We start from the raw sequence: 21,153 nt of genomic DNA on the forward strand, positions 1-21,153 counted from the left end.
AAAAAAAAAATGTAATTTATATAAAAACTACAATTGTTATAAGTAAGCTATACAAATACGATAACAACGCGTATGTAACCCAAACTAGTAGGGTGATATTTTCTGTAAAATATATTTTTTTCATATCATTTTTTGCATCCGGGAAATTGAGACATTAAAAAAAATATTAATTTCAACAGTTTTATAAATATTTAAAAGAGTCACCACATTTGTTAAAAAAAACATTATTCGACAGAAAAATATAATACAAGTTAAAGTGGTTAAATTTTTAGTGTTTTATTTTTACAGTACCCTCCCCTAAAAACTTAGCATCCCGCTTTGAACTTTAAAACTTCTGGTCACTCTACACATCCCCACACACTATCGAAGTAAGTGGTATTTTTGGATTTAATAGCCAACAATTTTGCTAGGCGGATCACCGAAGACTTATACTATGAGCTACAGAATTGAAAATGTAATTAAAATCTACGGTTTATAGGTTCTCCTGGTTTACAGTAGCGATTGTCATCAACAAAACACAACGCAAAAGTATAATTCGTTCCATTGTCCTCATGGTGATGAATGATATGGATACATTGTAGTCGGCACAAAAAACACCATAAAATATAATATACTATAAATAGTACAGGACAAAGACGAGAAGAATTCCAGTTCATCCTGGTCGTAAATCAGAGTAATAACATTATTTTGACTGCAGCGGTTTAAAATATTATATGTATTAACCAGTAAAGTACACGTTATTCTAGTTTCTAAACAATATTTATCGAGTACTCTTAAAATATTTCCATATTTTTAATGGAAATCACTTCCCATTCAAGCCTTATAATCATATTAAAAAAAAAAAATTAACTCACACACATAGTCAAATTACTATCAAGAAATGTTTTGTTTTTTTTTTTGCCATACACAACATGTACATAGAGTAGGTATAGTTCTAGTAATAGTAAAATTTTAAGGAAAAACGACGCCTGTTATGCAAATCATATTTATGTTTCAAATCGGATCATAAATCAGCAGAGTATTAACGTTTACATAAATATTGTGCTGTAATGCATATATAATGCAATATATTGGTGAGCACAAACCTTAAAAATATAGGGCAAATACCACCAAAAAATACCGGTTACAAACATAGCCATAAAAGAGTTATTGTAATATGGAAATATTAAACTGATAGTTGGTACTGTATACTCCCTTCGCTTTTTTTTGTTTCGGTAGTAGGTATTTATTAATAATTTGAACTGTTTATCGTGGAATTATTAAGGGAACCAGCAATAGAGCCTATTAAAAATGTACGCATATTTTTATACTTTACCGACTTTCAATTTTAAAAGACGATACAACGTTCATTGAATAAACATTGTTCTCTTTTTTTCGATTTTCGAAATGTTGTCGAGTTTGTTTTAATAACAAAACCCATCAAACGATTTACACATTTAACGAGGTATATTTTTAATTTAACTCTTTTCAACTCAGAGGTGTATATATGTGACCAAGTACAAAGACACGACAATGTTTATACAAATTGTCCTAACGTCACGCAGTTTTTAAAAATATAAAATATACCATTTCATATGAATAGTCTTTTACGTAAATCACGATTTTTCTTTCTTCGAAAATACTTTTAAACAATAGGAGTATTTTTTATAAATATTAAAAAGCTCTTGAAAATACATAATATCTCTATACTTTACCTTTTTTTGTCAGACTATTAAAGTGAAGCATAGAAATAAATCCCTTTTGGGAAGGATATTGGATCATGAACACTTATGACGTCGTACAAATCGATCAAAAAAATCTGACTCACATTTTTTGGTAGACTCTCAACCAAAAGAAATGTTAACGTCAAAACGTTTTTTGTTAACTTTTTAATATTCCATTATTATTTTTAGACTCCACACTTATGATTCCTGATGTGCTACGGTTCTCAAGCCTGCCTTCTTGCCTTTTCCCAATCCCTTTACTTCTAAAAATATTCCTCTTTATTTTCAATAGATCTCACTTGTCCCGTCAATCCCCTACTGGCAGTATTGCAGTTCCTTTGGGCCTCCGGACACTCCAGGATCATTAGTAACAAGACTGCTGATTCCCTTGGTACCCCAACGGCCATTTTTCTTAAAACCACATGGACTTCTCATTACTTATTTATACATGATATATAAATAATTTACGTGCATGTTGTGGTTAGGTTAAATTAGGCTAGGTTGGTACTCCTGATCCCTTCCTCCCTCGTGACATCGCCTTATCAGTATGTGTGTACTTAATAAATTATGGTCTTAATCTTACACGCGAATATATTACGTTTACGTCCTTTTAGGTTTTGGTCATTATTTCTTTCCTGTGCACTCATTCCTCATTTTTGTCCATTCCGCCCCATTTTCGAGCGTACTCCGGTCTTTTTTTCCTCTGCCCTCCTCCCCTATCACACATAAATAACCTTTTATAGATTTCTTACCACTGAGATTATTAACAGCCCCGATATCCTGAACTTCCGTTGTTCACATTAGGTAACATATTAATTTAAAAAAATCTAGCAATACAAATTTAAGTTTTTGCATTTTGTACGAGAGCAATAAATTACGATTTAATATATTTAATCGTTTTTATGTCACTGTTTGCTTTTTCTCCTGAACTCTTCATAATAAGTATTATACCTACTTTGTTTGTCAAAACAGTGTGATACGGTCTGTAGGTAAATATTTAAATAAACAAATTTACATTAAAGAGAAATATAAACAAATGTAATAAAAAGTTGAATGCAATTCGGGAAAAGTAATATAAAATAGATCGTATCAAGATGATCTGATCGATTTACATAAAAATGACGTATAATGGATCTGTCAGATTACTGGGCTATACCCCATATATTACGGTACATGTTAGAACTTATATCGCGCCCAACAGAATACGGATATTGAAAAAAATATTTATTCCTACGTTGCTTTTACGGATTGTGTTTTCAGAAAACTGTTCGATGGCCTTCGGCTGTACTCCGAATTACACATATCATAACGGTTAACCGTTTGGCTTTACTGCGGAATTTCATGTGGTGCCTTTTCAGGCTGCGAGTAATCTTTGAATATATTTGGTTGGTAAAGTATTAGGTATAATAAATTATTATACAGGGTGTATTACGGTGAAATGTCATACATGCTTGTAACACATAAAGTAAGCAAAATTTGGCAAGTGACCATGACACATCCGTTGCATATAATATAATAGATACATACGTATATTAGATAATATATACGTTCCTTCTTAAAAAAAAGATTTATTTACATCTCCATTGGAACCTTACCAGCTCAATTCTGTCAAACGCCGAATAAGTGCACTTTAAAAATCCCAAGCTCTGTGTGGTTTTATGTTTAAACTCCTCCTCCTCCTAAATATCTTACTTTTTATGGCCTTTCGGTTTCCAGTAGATGTGTGTTAAAACAATACCGACGACTTTAAAAAGAATGCCTCACTATACTGCCTATGATATATATATATACATATGTATGTAATTATATATTATGTTATTTGTAATTTTCTTACTCGTGTCGCAATTTTCCTCGTCGGATCCATCCACGCAGTTTACCTCACCGTCACACAGATATGCTGGCCGAACGCACTCCGAATTCTTACACTTAAACTCTTTGTACCAACACTCTCTGTGCTCTGAAACACGGTAAACAGCTGTTAGTATAATTAACTCGGCGTTTCGTCGAGTCTAGTTTAGTAAAATAACTCACTGCAATGCTCTTCGTCCGAACCATCACCGCAGTCATCTTTAAAGTCGCATACCTTGTCCGTGGGCACGCAAAAGTAATTGGCGCACTTGAAATGAGTCGGAGGACAAACGTGCGTCTCTGTAATGTCACGTCGAAAAACAAACATTTTAATGTAACAACAATAATTATTAGGTAAATGCAATTTGATCAGGTTTCATTACTGGTAGACAGATTGATAAAAAATCAATAAACCACTTAATTTTAAACGAAATGTAATCTACATTTTTTTCCGAAAATCAATTTACATAATGTTATTTTTGTTATTCCATAAAAAAATTTTAATTAAGAGGCAATAATGTCATCTAAGTAGTGACCCTCCTTTTGTAAGTTGTGGTTGACAAACATAAAAGACATAAAAAAAAGTGTACGAAATACATATGTAAACATAGGGAACTTAGATAACTTAGCATTATTAATGTATTCTAATAAAAAAATGTGTATATATATATATATTATCTTATTACAATATTATGATAACTCATCTTCTGATTTACACCTATGGTCTATTTTGTACACTGTGTCAAAAAAGTTTTAAATTAAAAAATCAATCGAGTTGACGTAAACAATACATTATGGTTTATACCAACGACATTATTTTATTTTCATTAACTGTTGTAATACTAACCAAATTAGTTATTAACGTGTACATTTTCAATATAATTTTTTTAAGTTTCTTTTTTTGTTTTCGGATTTTGCTAACGCTTTGGCTTTCGATTGATTCGATTTTTCGAAAACTCGTTTACTTTTTTGTTATTTAGATACTTCTTCGACCTTATTTCGGGTTTCCATCATTGTAGAAAAGAGATAGTAAACTATTTTTTATTTTGTTGTTATTTACATACTTCTTCACCGTTATTTCGTTTTTCCGTCACTGTATAATAGAGATAGAAAACGTCAAACACTTAGGGTCACAAAAGGTAGATGCTCTGATGGATAACTCTCGGATATATTTGCTCGAATTTCCACAAAGTTTGTCACTCGATGGTCCCAGTTAATAACGGTCGAATAACGTTTCTTGGAATTTTAAAAAGGTTTTAAATATTTACTGATCCTCTAAAGGTCGAATAGGAACATGCGTTTATTTACAATCCGTCATATAAAATAGCTGCGTTATTAAAAATTAATCACCTTAGTTTTTATGTGCAGTGTACACGTAGATTTTAATTCAACACAATGACAATGACGTACACCAGGTGACCTAAATATAAAATAGCCACAACTAATCGGATAAGACTAGACGCGGTCGACTGTAGGTGAATCCGAATTTTATTGCTGATTTTCGATGGTAATGGAGGAAAAAATAATAATTATATAGTCCATTGAACACTGAATGGCACGGCTGATGTAGCACGTTAAAATCACATATGTTGTGAAATATTTATATATATATTTTTTTTTTTGTCAGAAATCGCGGTAAAATAATTTTTCTTTATAGCATAGAGTCTCTTCACAATGCAATACCGCAAGGCCATTTGGTTCCAATTCTGCGGTACGGCAGAATTATTGTGGAACACCGAAAACTATTCCATTTCCAATTTTGTTACCGTTTCCTATAAAAGTTCAATCAGACGTCTCGATGTCGGGTTCGGTTTATCAGACAGCATACTATCCGATTATAGTACGTCTAGTATAAGCTAGACAACACGTTTGAAAATAGTAGATATACAACTTCCGAATCAATTTATCGGATTCATCCCATCGACCGTTACTTGGGCAGACGTGTTCGCTCAACATTGTAATATTTACCATTGTTGCTGTTTTTCCTTTTCCTTTCGCGTTTCTAGTTTTAACCCATATATTTTCGCTCTATACTAACACTGTCAGGTTAGGTTAATTTGGTCGAATCCTGTTTAGTTCTAATTATAATAATCTTAATAAAGTATATAAAAATAATTGTCACATAAATATCTCGCCTCTTCTCCCACTAACAAACAGAAAAAATTCAAAACTTCTAATTTACGACATGTAATAGTCGTGTTTCGCCTATTTATATTAAAATACAGTATTATCTGGATGGATAAAATAATATTGTATTAAGAAGCTTCAGAGGGACGTCTATTATAGTAAAAATGACAGAGCACATAGATTGAAATGGCTGTTTAATGTTCATGTAATAACGAGATAGAGGATGAGATATAGACAGTAAGAACAACACTAGAAATTAATGTAGAAAAAAGAAAAGACAAAAAATAGTTGAAATATTCGTCGCTTTAGAATTAGAGGACCGTATCAACCAAAAATGAATTATTTTTATAACGCATATTAACCAATATTTTTGTAAAATTTAGTGTTAGAACGACGGAACTTCTAAAACACTGAAATAATATTATTAGAATTAAAGAAACATATATCCATATTTAGTAATTAGTATTTAATTTATAAAAGAGTAAATTAATTTTGGGTTAAAATTAAAATGTTGTTACTAAGCTAAGTATGATCAATTAATGTTTAGCTGAAAAATGTAATAGATTGTATAAGTGAAGGTGGAAAGCACCTTAAACTGACCCTATTATTTTTACTTATTAAATTTATATTACTTGAACTTACTTTCTTAATGTTTTTACCTAATAAAAACAGCCAAAATCTAAGTTAGAAAACTCAATTTAGGAAAAAAGTTTGAAGCATCGTCGTTGTATTAACGTTTATAAGCGTTTTTGTTGATTGTAAGCCTAGAGTTTTTCACATTTGTTTTGATTTATAAACGATTAAATTTCATTAAAATAAAAACGTCGGTAAAACGTTACTACGTGCAGTAAAAATTTATAGTAAATAACAATAATATATTATTAGTACAAAATTTGTCGGTCGACCGGTTGATTGGTTAGATGATACTCGAGAGATAAACTGAAAGTACGTCATATACACACCGATACAATAACTGTATCCGGATATTTGTATGGGTCGAACAAATAATATAATAATAATATTAAACAAAAGCGTCGATTCGTGGTTGGTTTCCACACCGTGCATTTTGGACAAAAAGTTTTTACTGATGTAATTTGCTAGCCGACTTACTGCAATTGATCTCGTCCTCTGCTCCTTCGCAATCAGCAAACTTGTCGCATCTCTTTACTGAATCAATGCAGCTGTTTTTACACCGGTACTCGTTCTGCAGACAACCTGCAAAGTATTTTTATACATGAACAAACTTTATACGGACTTTCCAAGTGTCGCAAGCGTTTATTTAGCTTCCCCGGCGTTCTCCTTAACATTTTAAAAGTTTACGGTAGTCCTCTTCCCCCAAATCCCGCCCTAAAAGCCAAACCAGCAGAAAATTTACCAACATCAATTCGTGTTTTCGTTTAACACGTAAATGTCTGCAAAAGCGGTCTACTCATTAAAATTTCAAAACCCTTTTTTGCTATTTGGTTACTTTGTTAACATTAAACTCAACACAGTAAAAACAGACAGCACAGTGGGGTTGAGACATTGTGGAGACTATAAAAAAAAACCTTTGCTACGTAACTATAGCAGGTAAAAACTAAAAAGTATTAAACGTACATACAAACCACTAATAAATGTGTTCAATATATTTTATAGTCGAGTTTTTCTTATTTCTTCGATGTACTACTAAATTCACTATAAATTTTGTTCATGTTTTATTACATATACCATCAATTAATGTTCTGATTTTCTAATATTCAAAACTTCTTTTAAAATTTTAATAACTTTTTTTCAGTGTTTTTTTTTACAATTTATTTTTTATTGAATATATTTTAGACATTACATTATTAGAAATACTATTAATACTATTAGTAATACACATTACTAGAAATCTATCGGTTTTTTCAAAATCTGGATTTTGCAAGTACCTACCTGTTCTAATGACTAATCTGAAGCGCTACATCGGAAAGATATCCATTCAAATTGGCCTTCTAAAGTAATTGTACGATTCTAATCTACAGGCATGAGCTACGTGTAGAAATCGTTCCATCGTCCATTAGATAAAAAAATACCGTGAGTACAGACACAAAAATATAAAAATTAAAACAACGCGGTAAAACCAATACCTTCATATTGCAGCTAAAACACTGTAATCCTTGTGATATCAAATTATCCAACTTTAATATTTATTATTATTTGTAAGTCGATATGAATTGGAAAATAGCTATTAAAGTTAAATTTACTTGCAGTATTAAAATATGTCGTTTCTATACCCAAATGAGATCGTTGAGTTAAAACGAATTTAATAAAATGTATATAATTAGTTGAACTCCACAAATTAAACAAAAACTATAAGACGGCATTAGGGGTCACCTGACTTGCATTGCACTTTCAAAAGTAATACTCTTTCCTATTAATTAAATCTTCGTTTCGGCTTTGTGCCTCAATAATTAGAGACATTATAATATACTCGTTTTGGGTTTAAGGCTAATTTATTGCATTGTTTCGAATTGTGCCGCGTAGGAGACGATGATAATTTAAATGTTGCGATGGCTCCGTTCAAAGCCTTGTAAGACTCAGGAGAGTAGGTAGTAGTATTATACGAAATACCTATATATAACCTCTTGTGCAACGTATGGCTAACACATATTCCTAAAGTCAAACATATTTCTACGTAGTGATTATCCTATAAAATTGTCACCCTCCCCTTAATGTTAGTAGCTTTGTACAAAAACCTGTCAATCGTCAGACTTCTTTCTTCACTATCATAGGTTTTAGTCTAAGAACACTTTCCAAGTATATACTTTCGGCATACATACTTTCTTGGTTTCTAATATTTGGAGAATTATTTAAAACAATTTTATAAAAAAAAAATGTTTTATGTATGTTTCAGCTTTTTATTTATTTATTTATGGTAATATACAATTTAATAGCTCTGTAGTAAAAGAACTGTATCAGATAAGGTTCTGAAACTCTTCACTGCTTTTCTACATGCCAAGGTGGTTCTAATAAGCCCCTTAACAACCTAAATCAGTTCATCGGTTTCGGGGATCTGCGAGTGGAAAGAAAAATATCTAAAATTGACAATTATTTTAATTATAAAAAACTTAAATCATTTATTTTTAATTTTTGTTAATCGTCATGCCAAGCTCTTTCTAATGAGCTTATAACTTTCTATTTCTTATAGCTTAAAAGAAAATTGAAAATTAAGCGTTATAAGATCGTAACACGCTGACATTTTTTTAATTAAAATCATTATACCGCATGGGTATGAAATCCTGTACATTATCTTATATTAAAATTTAAAACTAAAATAAACATTTATCTTCTCATTTTTAGTGTGTAGCATTTTGTTTTTTTCTTATTCTCAAGCTCTTAAAGTTATAAGGTCTCGTTTTTTTTTCATTTCAATTACCATACTTACTTGATTTTTAAAAATCAAATAAGTAAAAAAACAATCTTCTTACGCACCTGCATATAAATGTAAGCGTACGGGTCAGTCAATCAATTTTCTTATAAAGTTATTATGTATATATTTACATAATACATTTACAGTATTATATTCTTACGCTGGCATTTTGTGAAGTGATAATAAATTGGGGATATGCGATAACCTTGTATATTCAAGCCATAGATAGTAAATAGATATGATGTATTTCCACGTCAAATCGTACATTTGTATCTTAAGCCGGTCCCACACGACTCGCGTATTTGGCAAATGATCGTCAATCGCTATACTTTACGAGTCGTGTAGGAGATAATAAATCGTAAAGTATGACGATTATTTTCACTCGGCGTTTCCCGATGGTTGTCTGTAAATGTGACACGAGTCAAAGGGATAACGAATGTTCCTGTTAACTATTGTTGAAATTGTCATCCGACTCGGAGTTCATCGTCTACGATTGTCTATGTTCGCCATACGAAAGACGATAATTCTGTGAGCGGATGACGATGATCGCCAAGTACACGAGTCGTGTGGGACCGGCTTAAGATACAAATGTACGATTTGACCTTATTTAGGCCTTATTGATTTTCACTAAAAATGTTCATCTAAAACTGTTCACATCAAATAATATAATGCTGGGATTTCGTTATAACTAGTAGGTTGAATAACACGACTAGGTAAAAAGTAATTTACAAAGCCGTTCAACATATTTTTATCTTTCGTACAATTTTTTTTTTTTATATTGCGCGGTCTGTAAAAATAATGAGGATGACGTTTATGCGAACCACAATCAGTATTGGTATTTATTATTCGTTCGTTAGTCAAACTGGGATGCAAACAAATCGTGATAATTTCCCGTGGGATTTTAAGGGCGTAAATATATTTTAAATCGAATCGGCTAAAATAAATCTGACGGTTATTACGCATTTATTTATTTACAATTATTTTGAACAGATATGTAAATATATATTATATACAATTTTGTCCGACCCTTCGGCCGGCACTGTTGAAATACCATACACTCCGAAATGAATGTGCTTAAGTAAAGTTTCAATGCTTGACCGACAAAACGAATTAAACTTCGAGAAAGGTCAAACTATATTTCATTCACAACACCTCGACAGTAAGTAACACTATGAACCCAACAGGGTTATTTTGATTCGGCTGCCGATCCAAAGATAATCTCTTTCGGCCCTATGCTGATCAACCCATGACTAGGTAAGCAAATAGGATACCGAATTCTTTAACGTTTTATCAAGACCAAAATAAAACGACAAAGTTATAGCGGACCGCATTGCCGAAACTTTGACCGAACTTGAGATTAACGTTGGTGGACGACTAGGAATTCTCGAAACACGTGGTGCCGTCGTGTCGACCGCATATAAACAAGATTATAAACTATACGACAAGTTGGCAAGAAATGTGTTTGTTATAAACAAATAGATCATAATTTTAAAACTTAAAATGAATAATAATAATTTATATATTTATATTATATAGTTTCGCTAACTGAGTCGGCCTGGCTAGGACCGCGAGGCACGAACGCGGCCGGGGCCCCCAGCTATGTTGAGATCTTGAAAGCCTTGGAGTAATTGAGTCCCTCGCATTTAACACAATATGTGGGATTTGCTAGGGTAATACAACTGTATTATTTTTTTGATTTAACAATCTGTGTTTGTTAATTTTGTATATATATTTTAGAAATCGCATGACGTTATTATAATGTTACAGTTAAATTATTCTTTAATCTACCATACATATCATAATCCATCTAAAAAACTTGTATATCCTTCTGGCACCCATAATTTTGGTTCATAACAACATTTAGTGCACTTTTAAGCAACCTATATTCCTCTATTAAGCACAAGTGAATAAGTTTAGTGCTAAGTAATTTAATTATGTATCTTTTAAAAGTGTTCTCTTTTTTAGTTTCTAAGAAGAAAGTGATAGGAGTATATAAGTTATAACGTCACCACCTTTAATCTAATAATTTAAAACTCATCTAGTTTTTTACTACAACTGTAGTTTTGACATTATTGTAAGGAGTAAATGTGATAAATGTATTTGTTGCGAAACTGTTTTGCTATTCTACAGGCTAACTGTAGGTAGAGGTAATAATTAAATGTACCCTAAGTAAATAAACTGCCGGTGTTTATGTGGGGTTATCTCTATAATATCAGTTGTAAACGTTTTTTTTTTTACACATGCCTTTCGTCGGTGTTCACAATCGGTTCAGTCTTTTCTTCTTACAAGTTTGCATGTTAACCGAAACTTTGGCTGCGTTATAATAACATGGTGGTTCCTTGGCATGTGTGTAAAGCAAAATACGCGCGTACAGCCTGCACGGGATTATACGACAACATCCCTAGACTCTAGTTTGTTAATTTAAGTTAATCCTTTTATCAACCACGTAGGTGAGCCGGCCAGAAACACGGCAGTTCTCCTTTCCGCACGTCATTATTAACAAAGGTAACTTTTGGGAAAACTATACACGTATTGTATCCCAGTATATCAGATTTTGATGAGATCACACGGAGGAAAGCCTTATGTCACTTACCGCATTCGAACACCGATTCGTCCTGGGCCATCTGACAGTCAGGTATACCGTTGCACACCAAAGACTTAGGTATGCACTCCGTCGCGTTGCAGTGGAACATCTCCACGGTCGAATTGGACTGGCACAAAGTGAAAGTTGGAAAGTGGTCGGCTTCAAAAAAAAAAAAAAAATGGATTATTAAAAAACCTCAAATCTCCAATATCAATTCATCGCAATTATGCATTGAAAGCTACATACGCGCTTGTCGATAATTATCTGTTAGTTGCCATATATTACATACCTTTTTTATGGACTACCGACAATATTAATATTTTCTATATTATTATTTTTCGGCTGTGTACTCTTAAACGTGTTTTTTAGCATAAATTAAATATAGTACGTTTTATATAATATTATCTCATATAGAACAATACAATATTATTAGTATAGCTATGATACATACATATTTGCATAAGATAATAGAGCCAACGTTAAAAAAAAAAATCTTTATAACTTCAACGTTAATTACTTGTCAATTTTGTCAGCGTTACAAATTAATTTCACCAACATTTGCACAAAAGACTTAGCTATACCTCGTGTAAAAATGTAAAACATATGTTTACTATCTATTTCTTTGTGCAGTAAGTAAACCGCTTTTCCGTTGTATCGTTTGAGGATAAATATGTATGTGTTATCACTTATCGTCTACTGCAGAAGCGACCGTTTATTTGTTAACTATTACATAAATTTAACAATAAGCTGTGTTTATACCAATTCTCTTGCTGTATTTATGTTTGTTGTGTTAATTACCATAATTAACGTTTTAAAGTTAGAGCTTAACAATTAAATTTCGTTCACATATTTTTTGTGCACATATCTCACAAAACATCCACGACCACGTTTGACGGTTTCCAAGCGCATAACGAGTGATCTTAAATCCAATTACATGTTCCACTATACAATTTAATGGATGAGATAATTTCGGTTCAGTTAATATAAGAGAATTCCAAATTTCTAAAGTCGCATTACCTAATCATAACTCTACCATTATCTTCACAATTATCCGGTTGTGGTTCCGACTTTAAGAGGCAATAACCTTGTCCCGCCCAGACTCTTTGTTTACCTGCAATAATTGAAATTAAAATAATATTCGAAAGCATTAGTTTCGGGCAGTGATATTCGAAGGAGTGGAGAAGCAAATTCAATTAACACCAGAACCACTAACGAAACTATTAGCGGTAAGCGAAACGAATAACCATTTGCAATGTGCAATATACAGCTAATTCTCCAAACTGGTATTAACGACACTTCCCCAAATCAACCAACATACTTAATGTCAGTATTCGTTACCCGGCTTAACTTAAAAACAGAAATAAAACATAGTCACACTTTTTATGAACTTTTAAACAAAAGTCTTAAGTAAATTTCATTTTGACGATCCTAAAATTACATTAAATACAAATTACAAAAATCATTTTATTTCTCCTAGAAAAAATACTGGATACGCATCTCTTTCAACGTTATAATACTTTATTATACAATTTATATCTTTAAGGTTTTAGCATTTTTCACAGAATTACATAAAAATAACTCCGCGGCTATCGATCAATCGATAGTTTATCGGCTATTACCCTATGTAGTTCTATTGATATGCCGTTGAGCATAGACTTATTCTAGCATACAACAAATAAATGTATTAGTCTAAACCTAATTTATAAGACGTTTACATACTTAAATATTTAATATGAGCTCATGTTTTTTTCTTGGAACTTACAATGGTTAATACTTTGTAGCAACGGTTGTTGTTAGCAAAACGTAGAACACTGCATAACGCTGAATAATTATTGTAATACATACAGAGCTCTGTGTTGCATTTACAACAGAACTTGTTCATGTGATTTCAACTGTTTCAGCCAACGACGATTAACTTTATTTTCCTCTATTTTACGCTAGATATCCTGAAGATATTATGTACAATATAGACAACAATATAATTATTTTTCAATTCAGTAAAAAAATTAATTCTATTAATTAACTCTTTGAAGATATTTACTTAAAAAAACATGTATTTTATCAGGAGGCATAACATTTCCCCGGGATCAAATAATAATCAAAAAACATTTTTATATCAAATAATATAATACGATATGTAATAATGGTTTTTTTTTTTTACTAAAACTCATTTTTGTTTTCTTCAAAAACTACTTACAGTATATAATGTTACAACAACTAATATAGGTTTATCAATAGCTCATAAATCATCATCATTCATATGTCCGTGTATTCGATTTCGTTAAATCGGATTTTAAATGAATAAAAACAATTGCTGGGATAAATATTCTGAAGTTGATGCTTAAATCTAGCTAATAAACCTATTTGCACTATCTACTATATTGATGTTTAACATTGCATATGATATATACAACTGTTTTTATACTAAAAATATGGATTTTCTTATAAATTAAATAATAATATATTTTTAAAATACTTGCCATTTTCGCCAAACGCGAATTATTTTATTCTGACCGATTTATTTTGTTAATTTAAGAAAATTAACAGAATACTTTGAGCAATTAATCGATACAATTATTTATAATATTTATTTTTACCAACGGGCCATTTTTATAAATGAAATGTGATAAAATCCCAATAAAAAGTGCGATAATGGTACGGCTGGAATTTTTGAATAGTAATGAAAAGTATATTTGAATAAAAATAATTTCTAATTTCAATTTGAATAATAATTTTAGTACGAATGAGAAAAACAAGATATGAATTCATAAGTAAAAATAATATTTGGCGAATTATTCTGAAAGTTTACTGGGTTATTTAAAAAAAAAAAAAAACTAAGGAATCACATTGGGAAAACGAAGATATACAATTATTATTCATTGCTTTCTCTTCTTTCCTTAGCATAGATTGTTGACATTGATATATCATAGCTGTCTTTTTTAAATTGTACCTAATGCAATATATAATTTAAAATAACATTGGTATTCTCTGTATTACATGTCTTCTTATTTGTTTCTACAAGTTTAAGTACTGACAACAATGGAATGTTGATCATTTTGATTACTTACCCTTGCGCATTAGTTCTTTTTAAACAAAATATTATTCGGATGAATAATATTATATTATTTGTTTAAATTATTCGTTAAATTTATTTTACGTGGAACTGCTGTTTTGTTCAAATACTACAATTCTATAACATATTTCACAGTGTTACAGCACCTAAAATATTAATATGAATTTAACGCAAAATAATAAATTACTAACATTAATTTTTAAATTATTGCCTTTCTCTATAGCTTTCCTGTTTCAACAACTCCGCAAAACCTACCGTGTGGAGTTAATACGTTTTTGTAATGGTGCTCGTTATTTTGCTCTTGTTTTCTGATAGAGATAAATTACCATATTCAATCAGACCTACATCTATTATGCTGCGATTGATATTCTCGTACGTCCATTGGATGCTAGAGTAATGGTTATTATGTTTACCTATAATCATCATTAATTGTTGAATTTTAAGGATCAAATTTCGAAAATTGTTTTGTCTTTACTCGCTAAATAAGAAAACAAGCTTCGTTTGAATCTATACTCTTTAGTAATTAAATTCAAAGCAAACTCATTTACGTGTTGTATAATAGTTACTAAACTGATACGCATGATATTGAGGTGCTTGGAGTTCTCGTCAACAAAGAACCATTAAATGATTATAAAGTTATTTGTATCTTATATTTTAATTTTTATACGACATATAATATGTTGTAGAGATTCAGTGTTTTTTTCCTGGGAGCCGCCAACATAGAATTAGATAGTCTTAACTCTACTAATAAACATGCTGTACGTATTTTTTTTTTTTTAATTGTATAAACTTTTAACATTACTCTAACAAATATTTACGATGTTATTTACAAAATATAATAAAAAATATTTTACAAACCTATTATAAAATACTACAATATTAGTTGCTTTGACTTTATAAAGTCCAAACAAACGATTGGACACGAGCACAGTGTAAATTTATATGAGACAATTTCAAATCAAACCTTATAAACTAATAAGGTCGAATTTGATTTGTAAAATATTTTATACAGCCATTAAATTTGAGAATGTTAAAACCACACAAAAAAAAGTTTTATAACTGTAACAAATATATTTATTGTTTTGTAGACTGATATTACCGCGCCGCTTAGATGACCAGGTCTGGTGATAATACCTATTGTAATTCTACAATTTTTTTTTTATGCACACATTCTAGAGCTAATACAGAATGCACTTTTATGCCATGACATATTATACACGTTCAAATTTCCTACCAACCTACATGTTATTGACAAATTAAAATTCTGGAATAATAGTCACCCATTTAATTTTGTGATCTTGACGAAAACCCTGTTATCTAATTGGCTTATGGTTTTTATATTCAACGTTGAAAATGCTCGCTTTCTCTTTTTGTTCACTGCGCGTTAAGTGTGATTTCATGTAGACAATTTTATGGTTTTCGTAGAACTTATTAAAACCTTTTTATATAAGTTTTTATAATTTTAATGCATAATGCATACATGGTTTTTGGCGAACCATTAATGTCGCCATCAAGATTCTCTGCGTACATACTACACCAACCTACACTGGATACAGTCCTTAAAAGACATAATTCAAAAGTCTGCTGTGCCAAAAATCACATCCGGTGACAGCCTTGTTGTTCTTTCTTTAAGAATTTATTGTTTTAATCGACTTCAACCTTCTACCGGTATAGAAATAGATTATTGTATATATTATGTTTTCGTTTTATCGTTACCGCACAGTACTGGTGGTTTATGGATTGTTTATCCTGGCCCATATATGAAAAATAAAGGAAGAATGCAAAACCATTGAAATTTAACCCCTCAAAATAGGTACTACGCGATAACTCACCATGATAGATTAGAGGGCAAGAATCTAAATTCTAGTTTATACACCTTGACATTTAGCAACCATCAAAATAAATTTAGGAAAATCAGAATCTAGATTAATGCTGTACCGAAGAGGTCATGCGGATTTACCAGATTTACATACAATTAATATAGAAACTTTATTTCCTCATGACCTAACCTTCTATACTGCTTAAACACGTCACTACCAAATAAAACAATAACATCATCAATGGCTGACGCCGTTTTTAAAATTTGTTTTAATCCGTGGCGCTCTCTGAGGATCATTTCACGAAAAATCTTGTTTTCTATTATAACAATGTATGAAAATTATTAACAAATATACAAAAAAATGTTACAAATAGATTTAATAACTTTTTCAACGATTATTTTATTCCCGACAATTCGAATAATGATTTCCATTTGTTCAAATCTTCCCGTGGTCGGTTAAATAAAAATAAAAAACACTGTTTCAATTTATATTTGTTCCGACGAAAACTTTTCTGCTCCAGTTGCGTTAAAGCAACTAAAAATAATAAGTCAAATGCGTCCAACGCAGGTACACACATATACTTTGAACGCAAACGACCGGAATAAGCGTTAAAAATACAATCATTTAAGAAGCTCAAAAGTAATAATAAATGGTAACTTCACAAAAAGATTTAAACTATTAGTTGTTAGGATGTTTTTTTAAAACATAAACACATTTCCTTAAAAGGAAAAAAAATTAATTTTAATAATAAGCTAATAAAAAGCTTTAAAAAAATACATCATTGTACGACTACTACCATCTCAACTATGTGAAGCTGAAATGAAACAATGCTATTCTAATAAAATAGTTAACGCTCACCTCAAAACTATAGCTATAAAGCTTTATTATAGTACCCAAATAAGAAAGACAATAATTTTAATCCTTAAAACCGCCAACGACCATAAATTTCCGTTTTACGATTTGCCAATATTTGAGTGTTAATTAAAAAGATTCCTGTAGAATGCGCGTTGCCAAATTTCTTAATTGCACGACGCCGTGCCTGAAACGTAACTATATTAAACTATTTGTCTTAATAAAAATAAATAGATTTTTATGCCTCCTATTAGATAATGATTATTGACGGCACAATATACTTAACTACAATATAATTTGTACTTTATTATGTTTTGACAGTATATTGTTTTACACAGGGTGATCCATTTAACGTAAGTCACTCGGAAAATAATTGAAATTTTGTAGTTTTTCTATTTGACTATTTTTAAAAATTATACTTTTTACGTACCTAATTATGTATTACAGTAGCGCAACCATAAATTTCCCTTGGGGGGGGGGGTCCAAAGTACGGTTTTTAGGTATAAAGACCATGTATAATATAAGAAAATGACGATATGTGATAACGATTTGTTATCTGCCGCAAAGCAGGCCAAAACAAAATTATTATATTGCCAAAATGAATAAATATTGTTTACTGTAAAATATAATAATTATATTTTTAGTTATTGTCTAATTATTAGACAATAACTAAAATTACCTTACCCAATTTTCCACTTAAGAAATACTCAAGGGGGATCTGGACCCGAGGACCCCCCCCCCTTGGTTGCGCCACTGATGTATTATACAAGCATGCATCTTTTTAGTATTTCGCATAATATTATCTTTTGGAGCTTAAATAGTAACAAATATTTGATCGACATTCGAAATCAAGTATATTCTACTTAATATTTTGATTGGACGATAACCATTCAAACAAATATCTTGGGAGTTATTACTTTTTAGAATTATTAACATAATGGGAATTGCAGTGGAGTAGTGTGCATAGATAAAATTAATATTTCGACCCAACTCTCCCGCTATCTACACTTTTAATCGCTAATAAAATTAAAGCTATTTAACAAGTAATTCACAAAACAAATTGCTGTTTAAATTACTAAACTTGTTTGGTTTTGTTTTTTAATATTTACCTACAAATAATATAGGTAATGAATTAACAGAAAAAATAATTAGCTTAAGTAAATTGTTTGATTACCACGCCATTAGCTTTTACTAAACTTCATTGTTTGCAAGTGCATCGTTTATGCTATAATGGACAATGCAATTCCAATAATAATTGGAAAGTTTGATACGTTTCAACAGAATGCCGTCGTTATCTCTCTAGGGTCTTACCCTAGAGCGGTGACCTGACCGGTGGGTTAGGTAAGATATAAACACACTTCAAAACTTCTCTTTTAAAGTCTCTTTAATTATAGTTTTAGTTTAATCTAGAACCGTCTTAAATTTGCTAACCCCTTCATTCCTATTACTCGGGTTTCAATTAAACTCAACCTTTTTCGGCTACCTATTAAAATAAATCAAAACTCTACAATAGTTTCAACATTCAGAAAGGGTTTTGTTGATATTCAACACTCGTGTGAAATAAAATAAAAATCCGAGTATGCTAATAAACAATAAATGTGTTCTACAACTTGCCAATTAAGTGAGGGGTTACTTTTATCGAGTCAAGTTTATAAAACATTTCAGTCGGAGTATACGTTATTAAGTGCTACCAATCAATGGTGATATGATGTTTCAAAACATATTATATGACACGTTTGTTACAATGATTAATGGAATAAACGTCACCTAGCTTTTTTCTTATCCATTTTCGGAAATTCATCGTTTACTTAACGGGTAATCCAAAAGATTACTAATGACATAATTTAGGGTTTTACATTTTCATGTGAATAACGTGTACATTTTAATTGGACCTTTCTTACTGTTCCCGGCGAGTTATTACAATAACTAAATAAATTACCATTATGATACCAGTATTTTTAAAGAATAAACGGTTAACGTTTTTTAATAAACAAAATTAAGTATTTTTGTTGCTTAAAATTTTGATTGCAGTTTTTAATTGTTATTAAACTATTAAAACACTTTAGTTGTTAAATAAAATATTGTTGTTGTTATTAATAAAATTATTTATTCTACGGTAAAGATAAAACGCAATTTCGGAGGAACTGTGTGCCCTTGAAGGAAAGGTTAGCATATTAGTAAACAAAATATATATCATAAGGAATATAAAATAAACCCAAAAGAAAATTAATTTTCAGAACATTTTCGTGACTTGACGTAGTCTCCCTCATTAATTAAATAAAAGCTGGTATAAATGACCAATATTGGTTAAATCAATAAAATCTCTTTGAGTGTGTTGAAATCTAAATCGATCATTGTCCGTTTTACCAAAACGATCTTAGCTCGAGTAAACAAAATCACTCTATTCCCGCGTGACCTAAACACCGAAAATGTTTAAAACATGAGCAAATAACATTAAACTCTTTAGTTAATATATTCTCGAGAGCAAAGATATATTTATCTTCGCCCCAAAATGTCAGCTACAAAACATAGAATTCAAGTACAAATAGCACTAAACCTAAACTGTTTTTAAGTTTTATTATTATAACTTGTATTTGTATCGTTTAACCTATAATTATTTGAATTATTTTCAGATTATTGTTATATTTTACAGAATTGTCAATTACTGACTTTTGTTTATTGGATTTATCACAATAATTCTTCCTTGTTATAATCGCTATTCCATTTTAATTTATTACTGATCGTTTTTATGACTTTACAAAGCGGTACACACTAAAAGTTTATAAATCCAACTTTGTTCTCCGAGTATTTCAAAAGTATTGTTTTAGTTAACCATTTAAAAAACCACCTTTATACAATCTAACAATAAATTTGCGCTGCATCATGCATACTATTTAAGTATAGTATAAGCAAAAACAAAATACCGTATAAATTTGTATTATATTAACATAATAATAATTGTTATAACCTAATAGTTATGCTAAACAATGTGGTTTTGGGGGGGAGGAACGTGCGCTTTATAATACAATTTTTAGGAGAGGAAAATGTGTACAGTAAACTGCAGCAGTACAAGACTCGAAAGAAAAAGACAAGTAGAAAAAAAATCAAAAATACAATTTTGCTATTTTAGTGTAAAGTAAGCACCACTAAAAAACAAAAAATAGAGGCAAAGTTTAGATAGGTTAGATATGTGTTGGCAATCGGGATGATATCAAAATAATAAAAATCGATACAAGTGTTTAAAAGAATAAATGTGAAAAGAGTGGGAAGAATGGTAAGAACCTGCTCAATTGTAGGCTCATAAAAATAATGAATAGAGAAATAAGTGGTTTAGAAATGTATGTGGAGTAAAGTAGCCGTCTACAAAATAAATAATAGAAAGAGGTAAAAAAAAAAATACATACTGATATAGTTGAAAATGAATACTATAAGCTACTTAATCATTTTAGCTCTCTAACGCCCTTTACAAGTCATTATTTAAACGGAGAGAGTTAATAGAACCGTTGGCCAACCCTCGTGCAATTACAGGAGACCCATGTGTGTGTGACGGGAGTGTATCAAAATTGCCAAACTCCGTCATACTACAATTACAAATATTACGATACCTATGAAATATGCATACATAATTATAGCTACAATATACTTCTCTATGAATGTACAGAAACATTAATAACGTAATACAGTTATACGCTATTTGAAATTTACGTGGGTTTAGGGTTATACGTCTTTGTGCTTGTGATAAATAAATTATTCGTTTT

General features: G+C 30.7%; 1 protein-coding gene across 1 annotated transcript in view; it reads right to left on the bottom strand.

Annotated features, from left to right (window-relative positions):
- LOC126838310 (G-protein coupled receptor GRL101-like) overlaps positions 1-21,153 on the bottom strand; it is a 79,861-nt gene that overhangs the window by 20,794 nt on the left and 37,914 nt on the right. Inside the window, exons 3-6 of the mRNA XM_050572638.1 lie at positions 11,660-11,809; positions 6,789-6,893; positions 3,735-3,851; positions 3,538-3,660 (exon numbers count right to left, since the gene is read on the bottom strand). Coding sequence (XP_050428595.1) covers positions 3,538-3,660; positions 3,735-3,851; positions 6,789-6,893; positions 11,660-11,809 — 495 coding nt within the window. The remainder of the gene's footprint in view (positions 1-3,537; positions 3,661-3,734; positions 3,852-6,788; positions 6,894-11,659; positions 11,810-21,153) is intronic.

Source organism: Adelges cooleyi, unplaced genomic scaffold, assembly GCF_023614345.1.
Source record: "Adelges cooleyi isolate 19-005CV unplaced genomic scaffold, UGA_ACOO_1.1 ACOO_flye_CR_arks_rails_tigmint_CR_PRNA_30, whole genome shotgun sequence".
In the NCBI taxonomy this organism is placed as follows: Eukaryota; Metazoa; Arthropoda; class Insecta; order Hemiptera; family Adelgidae; genus Adelges; species Adelges cooleyi.